Source organism: Camellia sinensis, chromosome 5 (assembly GCF_055761805.1).
Source record: "Camellia sinensis isolate YWXY chromosome 5, ASM5576180v1, whole genome shotgun sequence".
Classification (NCBI taxonomy): domain Eukaryota; kingdom Viridiplantae; phylum Streptophyta; class Magnoliopsida; order Ericales; family Theaceae; genus Camellia; species Camellia sinensis.
Genome location: NC_138965.1, coordinates 191,394,102 through 191,402,969, shown reverse-complemented (window position 1 = coordinate 191,402,969; position 8,868 = coordinate 191,394,102). Strand labels below are relative to the sequence as shown.

Below are 8,868 nucleotides of genomic sequence, written 5' to 3'. Positions count from 1 at the left end.
TCAATCAATGAGGATAAATGGCATTATAAGCATATATGTTAACCACAATTTTCCTTCGTAAAACCTGCGATTTTCAAGGCCACAGTTACCACCCAAAGTTTTGCACAAATTCAACAACCAAGAAATACCATTCTAATAAAGCAGAATTGATTTTAGTCGAAAGGCTAAAGAATGCATTCTGAAGTCGCAAAGTACAACGGTAAACACTGTACCAAGGTGAAATTTACTAAAGCAGTTGCCAAGAAACACAAATCCAACCACCACAGCATCTCTACATCAGATCAACGTCGGGGAGGTCCACGCTTATCATACGTTCCCCAACCTCCACCACCATACATATCACCATAGGCACTGCCTGCATATCTCATTTCAGGGCTTCCACTGAACATTCCATAACCCCCAGGACCTATACAAAAGATAAATCTTCAGTACACCAACTTCTTTTCCAGAGGTTCAGGCATTACAATCTCCAGACAATACAGGCTGCTCCTAATAAAAAAGTGTGTGTGTGTGTGTGTGTGTGTGTGTTAGAAACAGAGAGAGAGAACGAGAGAGAGAGTTGTTTACCAAGTCCACGAGCTCCTCTCTCTACAGTCATTTGCTCTGCTCGTAGCTTTTCTATTTCCCGAGCCATGGAAACAAGGTTTTTCTCCATAGCTTGCTTTTGTTCCACCTGTTCCTCATTTGCTTTCTTCTCATATTCAAAAGCTCTCCTAGAAATATTGTGCATAGTCGGAGAAAACAAATCAAAGCATTCAGTGAAAACCTAGTAAATCTAACAACTCATGTCAGTGTTCCTAGTATGTGCAACCCACTTCCTAAAAATATAAAGGGTGAAGAAAACATAAACAATAAAACTTAACTCAGACACTATGATCAATTCAGGAATTTAACTTCGAACCTGGTTTCTAATAGCTGTTTGTGCAGCCCATCAATATCAGCTTTCAGATCATTTAGCTGCTGATTCTCAGTTTTCAATCGAGAAATGTCCTTTGTGAGAGTTTGAACTTGGCCTGACAAATCCTGCCGTAAAGCATCTAATTTCTGTGCTTCGGCCCTTAACTGCATAACCTCTGTCCTCAGAGGCTCAACAGCATGAAGCTCAGCTTCTAGCTTCAATCCCCTCTCAATCAACTCCCTAGTTTGTACTTCTCTGTCAGCACGAAGTTGGGGAATGACATGACCTAATCTACGAATCTCATCCTTTGTGGCTTCCAATTCCCTCTGAAGCATCACGTTTTCATCAACTACATGTCTATTCTCGGCAAGAATCTTCTGAATATCTCTATGTTGGATTTCGAGCTCCTCTTCCATTGCAGCAGGGTGAAGAGGAAGGGGTCCTGGTCCTCGATGCAGTACAGGCTGGGGTCCATCACGAAAACCTCGGAAACCCTCAGGCTGGCGAGGTAAACGGTTTCTCCCTGCCATACTCAAGATCCTGCAGAGAGATTAGATTGTAGTTTCCTGTGAGTGAAAGTATAGAGTTCAACATACTGTTTGGCTGTGCAATGAATGAAAAAATCTGTCTTCATCACAGGAAAAAAATCCTCAATTAGATTTTGATCAAGAATGGCATAGAAGCTTCCTCGCTATGAAGCACATATGCTTCTAACAGGGAGTTGTATCCATATCACCCTAGATACTCGCAGATACGTATCTGATATTTCCTAAATGTAATCGATACTTGATATTTAATTTTAAGAAGTATCGGATACTTCTTGAACACTCCAAGTCACATATCCAAATTATTATGAAATTGAGATTGCAATAATTTTTGCATAGTATTGAAGTATAAGAGTACATACAATAATTGTTTTTCAATATTTTTTTTGTTTCTTACCAAAGAATAAAATAGTGAGATTAAAGTAGTATGTTACTTTGAAGTATAAGAGTACATACAATAATTGTTTTTCAATATTTTTTTTGTTTCTTACCAAAGAATAAAATAGTGAGATTAAAGTAGTATGTTACTTTGAAGTATAAGAGTACATACAATAATTGTTTTTCAATATTTTTTTTTTTTTGTTTCTTACCAAAGAATAAAATAGTGAGATTAAAGTAGTATGTTACTTTTTTCAGATTTATCAAAATAATGTATCTCCTCGGAAAAAAAAAATGAAGAAGAAGAAGAGTAAACGGACTATTCTTTGAGTTCGTGTATAATATAATATTATAAATTATAAATTTTTTCAACGTATCACAGTCATACCCATATCGTATTTTTGTAGATTTTGTTGTATTGCCGTATTGGTACCATATCGTATCCATATTCTGTATCAGTATTCATGCTTAATTAATTTCCATGCTTCTCACTGCCAGTAATGGAACAAAAATCCGTCTGTCGGACTTGATTCGATTTCCATCGCACAACCAAAATCACAGTTAGCACAGCAACAAAACTTGAAATCACCAGTAGAACCTAAAACCCCTCTTTGGCCCACAAAGTAAGAAGGTTTTGTTAAAAAACTCTTAGAATCGTGGTGGAACCATTACGAACCTCAATATTGAAAACCATATCTTCCACCATGAAGTCAATTAAAATTGTCTATAAACTACATCCCCTATAAGAAGATTATTCAACATTCACAATCCACAAAATTTGCCAGAAATCTCTTTTAATTATTGCTAATGCCAGATAAAATTTTATAATTCTTGAATGCCAATTGGATCAAAATAACTGGTACAATATCAAGAATCATATGACTTGATATGCATGTTCAACTATTATGCAATCCACCAACCAAATCAAACCCATTTATACAAGAGAAAAAATAAAATTAAACTAGTACAAGAAGTTCGTTCTGATTCCTCTTCATTACTCCAACACTTCATCCCAAATCAAGTTGGCCTAAAAAGAACCCAAGTCAACATCAATTGGTTCTCCATACTAACTTGTTTGGACAATCCAAACCTTCCCTTCCCTTCCATTCTAACTTCTTATTTTTCCTCCAGTCAAACTCCAAGTTCAAGCATGCTTCAGACTTGTCATCCTTCTTATTTTCACCACAGACAAATTGTGAAACGACTATATGCATTCACTTTTTAATTAGTTTGTTTGACAGCATGCAATTGATATTCTAAAATGTGAGAACATACTTGTTCTCCTCTAGAAACATTAAAAGAGGACACCACATTACAAAACTAATTCTAAGGTTTAAATTGCATAAAGGCATAGCAAACAACAAAATGTCACAACAGAGGCTACAACTGAAAGAGCTATTGACATCAGCCCAAAAGTTTCTACAAGCCCAGCATATAAATAGTTCACTTCTCATAGCAATTCTATCAGCCTGGCTAGTTTTGAGAGCCAAACCAAATAGATAATCTTGGAAATGCAAAATTCACCTGCCTACAATTCATGTCATTACTACTGAACTACATGCTATTTGCAACAGAGCATATCCCATGAAGGTGTGAAATAACAGACGAAGTAAAAACATCTCAAAATTTTCTATGCTTTTAAATTAGAATTCTGGAAATAAGCTCAATAGAAAATTTTGACACTCCATTAATCGCCACCCCAAATTTCTTTCACCTTTACTCTTATCCTTGTAATGCTTTTTAACTTTAACAAACCCCTGTTTATTTTTACATCATGTCTAGCATTTGATGCACGTGAGCAAACCTTCAATTTCTTTTTATTTTAAATCTATTCTTCTCCTCTCTTTTTTTTATGTTCCACAATGAGGAAAGGACAAGTTAATGTTCATACACCGCGTACTCTATGATATCATGCTATAAAATGATATGTATCTTCTAATCTCTTTTAGTGAATCACAATATAGTAGATTATGTACAATAGCATGAAAAGTACAATATTTAAGCATCTTGACAGTTTTGGCATTTTTAAGAAGGATCATTTTTGGCCTTCAAATAAAATGATTATTAAATATCAATTTACAATAACCTTATGATTAAATGATTACAAAAAACAAAAATGGTATAAAAATAAAGCGTCACAAGAGATTTTAATACTTATTTAGCCAAAAACAAGTCCCAAATATATTCAGCTCAAAGTTGGTCATAGGAAAAATCTTTGAACTATTCAACTACATATTAGGCCGTAATCTTGTTAAAATTTAAGCCATGATGCCATTTTCTTACCAAGTCAACCCTAAATTGTCCACCCTCGCTCTTATCGCCGTAGTAACTTTAGCTTTATTCAATCCACTCTTCCTCATTACCATCATTGTCAACTTCCAGGCACAAGTGCAAGCAATCTGACTCACCAACAGGGGAAAATAATCTCCCAGACACATGTGAATGCCCTTACCCATACACGCAAGGTAAAGTCAAGTTGGTACCGAGAAAAATATTTTAGATGATCCTTTCTACATCTAACCTGTAGTTGGCTTTACTCATCATAACTATTCACAAACTGGTAGTTTTTATCCCATCTTTTCCTGTAATGACACTTCCATTTCGAGTCTTAAAAGTTGGCAACTTGCATTTCATATGCTCTGAATGCCTAACATCATAAATCAAAAGAATGGCTAGCCTTATATAACTCCTCTAATTAGATTTATATCACAACCATAGATCAGTCAGATCGACTATCACCATTGCATCTTCATTCCGTGCATAACATCCTTGTGATCTCCTATTCTTTTTCTTTTTTTTTTACTGTTTTTCTATTTTTTTTTTTTTTCTCCAAGTCTCTCTTTTATTGTTAAAATGATAGGACAATATGACAACAAAAACTTTTGGGTGTCCGAAAAAATAACTTCTTTCTTTTCTTCTCCTTTTAAATTCTCCAAGTAACCACGTTTCTTCTCTTTCTGAAATCATTTACCCTTATTTGGCTAATGTGGAAGACAAAGAGAAGAAAATATGAGGGGGAAACAACATTTAGCACTAATGGCCTAATAGTTTGAACATTATCATTTTGGGAGGAGGTGTGGAACACGTAAAACTTGAGCAAAGCAACCCTTTCACACATTCAACAAAGATTTGTCCCAATCATTCTATAATTCACCTCTCTCCTCTTCATCCACGATCTACATGGCTAAACTTTCTCCTTCAAAATCTCGTATCTTATTCTTCAAGATATGTTTCAAGATAACATTAAAAACCAATCACTATGCTTGGTTGCGTTTTTTTGAATTTTTTTTTTGAAAAAATGATTCGAAAACTCTTTTTGAAAAAAAAAATCATTGTTTGGTTTTCCAAAAAATACATCATTACAATTTCAAATTTCCCTCCAAGTTAAGGAGAGAGACAATAAAAAATAAACACAAATTTCACATCAACAAATACTCTCATCTACATTATATATATATATATATATATGTACATGGTTGGTTTGATGAAAACATAATGTGGCATGTACCCATTAAAAAAATCGAAATTTTGGCAAATTTATGTACACATTTTCGGAATAACCAAAATTAAAATACAAATTTGCAGAAAACATAAATTTATACAAATTTCGAAAAGAACGTTAATTTATACAAGTTTCCAATAAACATAAATTTATGTACAAAATTTCGGAAACCGTAATTGAATAAAAACGCCCAATTATTTAAAATTGGCATTAAAAAAAATATGTGAATCGATGTTTAAATTTATTTAGAAAATCATAAATTTTACAAAATTGTATATTTATGTTTAAATTTATTTTCAAAATTGTTGAATTATGTTCAAATTTAAATAAATAGTCAAATTGATAAAAAAAAAAATTGGGCTGTCTGTGTGAATAATTAAAAAAAAAAAATTATACCTATACGTACCATGGTCAACCCGTGGCTGATAGAGGGTGAGAAGCAAATTAGGGAAAAAAAGAAACAAGCAAAGGCTCTTCACATCACGTGAGGAGTACACAAGTACAGTGTACTAATGCTTAGGCTCTTAGAATCAAATCCGGAAATTTTTTTTCGAAAACGGGATTGATTTTTCAAAATAACCAAACAGGCTGTATAAAATTTTCAAAAAAATGTGTTCAAAAAACCATAACCAAACACAGTGAATAGTATGTTGACGTCCTTAACACTAATTTTCAAATCTGTGGTGAGATTATGGATGTTCAAAATCAAGAGAATGGTGGCTTGCACTTGCAAAACCCTCATTGTACATGATATGACCTAATCATTGAGGTGAGAGAAATTTTCTATCTATTCATATATCATTTTATAGATATAATCTTCCAATGGGAGACCAAGAAACCATTTCTTGTTTTATCCTTCTCCACCTCCACCTCCACCTCCTTGCTTCTTCTCCTTCTTTACGATACCCTCATTTGCATATTCCATTTTGGATATGTTAAGAATCGAGCTGAATTCAAGCACACCTCTAGGACAACTGAGTTGCACCCGAACTCCTTAAAGCTCGGCACTGTTTGGTTCATTTGTATGCCAGCATCTCATATCTCATTACCTCCACAATCCTTTAATTAGGCCTACAATTGCTTATTTTCACTTTTGAATAGAACAAGTTCATGCAAAAATGCTCATAAATGTTAGTAAATCAAACTCTACGATTTACTTTGTGAGTGTCTGCGAAATTGCTATTTTAGTAGGTTATTTTAGTTTTTGACTATTTTAGTAGGCTAAAATTTTTGTTTTTAGAAAAATAGTTGGATTTTTTTTTAGTTGGATGTAATGTTTATGAGAGAAAAAGTGAAATGATTATAGGTTTGATGTGACATTTTATCTTATTGGTTATTTTAGCTTATTTTGTCATTTTATGAATTTTAGTCAAAAAAAAAAAAAGCCAAAAAAAACCTTTACCAAACACCCGTCTAATATTTTATTATAGGACCGTTTCATAAGCAGAAGAATAAGAAGCCAGGTTAAGCTTCACTGGTTCAACCTTTGGATTGACTAGAATTAAATCATAAATCTGTTAAAAATAATTAGTAAAAATTAAACAAAAGTTACATAAACCAGTATTTTTTTCCCCCATTTCATCAGTTTATGAAAATTTTCCATTGGCTAATTTGGCTTATCCATAAAATGCACTTAAGAGTGTTCATAATTTTTGCTTATTATACCCAAAAAAATAAAAAAAAGAAGCTCCAAACACGTAGAACGCCTTAATAGTAAAGCAAAGAAAGACACAATCGCTACTTTCTAATTCAGAATAACCAAACCCAGAAATCAAAAGGAATCAAAAAAATTATCCTTACAGCTACTTATAACATGAAAAATATTTACAAAGATGCAAAGGAACAGAGATCAAGATTATCAATACATACAATAATATATCAAAATACGTACAAATAAATCGCAATACATATACATAAACAGAAACAGAGAGAGGGGAAGAGATAAGAGAGACCTGGCGAAGAGAAAATGATCGTTTAGCAAATGAACTGGATTCGAAATTGCAGTTTTTTTTGGCTTCGAATTCTCACTAAACTACTCAACTCTTTCAAACCCTAGAATTACCTTTCTTATTTTACAGGTGAAAATTATATAATGGGGACAATAAAATCGGTTCAGTATTTAACTCACTGAGTCGGACCGGCCAGCGCGGTTCGAATAAATGTTACACCCTGTTCCAGAACCAGAACGGTTTAAACGAGTTGTGATTTGTGACGATGAATAGAGCGGGCCGGCCAGGTCAAGTTTGGACGGAACTTGTGTATTGTATAATTAAAATTAGGCTGTATAACAAAAATTGAAAAAATCGATTATATCAATTGAATCAGATTAAATCGATTGTATTTAGCTTATTTTTTAAATAAGAATTAGTTTGTGTGATTTTTAAATTTGATTTTTATCAATTTTTAATTGGATATCGATTCAAATACTTTATACACCGAATTAAATCGAGATTGACTGTTTTAATATATTATATTTAATCTAATAATATAATGATATTAATAAAGGTGCATTACAAATACCCCTCTGAAATTTGATTAAAATACGAATTGCTCTTGTGAATCTAAAAATTACATTTCATCTCTTGAGGATTCTAATTTCATAATAAATTGCTCATTTTATTAATAAATTATCAAGTCTATTAATAGTTTTAATGATATTAGAAATATGTTTCAATTAATAATTTAGGTAATTTTATTATTGTATAGGAGAGTAATTATGAATTTTATTTTTTCAGTTGATTCTGTTAAATAAATTTTTTTGACAAAGGGGTATTTATAATTTTCCAAATCATAGGGGTAATATGTAATTTAAGCAAATCTCATATAGTATATTTGTAATTTACCCTATTAATAAGTATAATAAATTATGAACCTTAATTAATTAATCTTAGGGTAAATTACATTGACACCCCCTGAGATTTATGTTTATTACAGTTCCTCCCTCACATTTTGGAAATTACATTCCTCTTTTTGAGGTTTAAAGTTTCATTACAGATTGACCCCTGAGGTTTAAAATTTCATAACAGTTCCCCCCTCACCATAATGATCATCATACATAAAATTAAATTAACAAGGGGGTCAATTTAATTTTTCAAATATGAGGTGAACTGTAATAAATATAAATCTCAGGAGGTGTCAATGTAATTTGCCCTTAATCTTATTATATTTATAACCTAAGTTTATAAACTCTTATTATATATAATCTTAATTTTAACTCAATATTTTTGAGATCTTGAATTTCGTTTGGCAAGTGATTGTTTTAGCCTAAAAGTAAAAAAGTTACTAAAAAAATCAAAAAGTCAACAACTTATACAAAAAAGTCAAAGATTCATTTTTCTTTCTATTTTTGCACATCTTTTCGTAAAAAGTCAAAAAGTCATCCCAAACATACTAGTTTTTTTTTTACCTCATATTTTAGTCAAAAAGCCAAAAAGTTACTAAAATAGCATGTTCCCAAACGAGGCTTTAGTATTTTTTAACTTTTTTGTGTTTTTATTTTTGTTTAATTTAGGAATTGAAAAGTATTTATGATGTAGAATAAGTAG

At 32.1% G+C, this 8,868-nt stretch overlaps 1 protein-coding gene across 2 annotated transcripts; it reads right to left on the bottom strand.

Annotated features, from left to right (window-relative positions):
* On the bottom strand, positions 1–7,579 carry LOC114288907 (protein FLX-like 3). Of its 2 annotated transcripts, none has more exons than XM_028232523.2 (4): positions 7,276–7,579; positions 902–1,438; positions 568–713; positions 1–406 (listed from the first exon to the last, which is right to left on the bottom strand). In XM_028232523.2, exons 2-4 carry the CDS (start codon positions 1,426–1,428, stop codon positions 282–284), a joined length of 798 nt encoding a protein of 265 aa, XP_028088324.2. In that variant the 5' UTR covers positions 1,429–1,438; positions 7,276–7,579; the 3' UTR covers positions 1–281. The 2 variants fall into 2 exon arrangements, with proteins under 2 accessions (XP_028088324.2, XP_082727047.1); XM_082870921.1 differs by having other exon boundaries at positions 902–1,464; positions 7,276–7,414.
* Between the last annotated feature and the right edge of the window lie 1,289 nt (positions 7,580–8,868).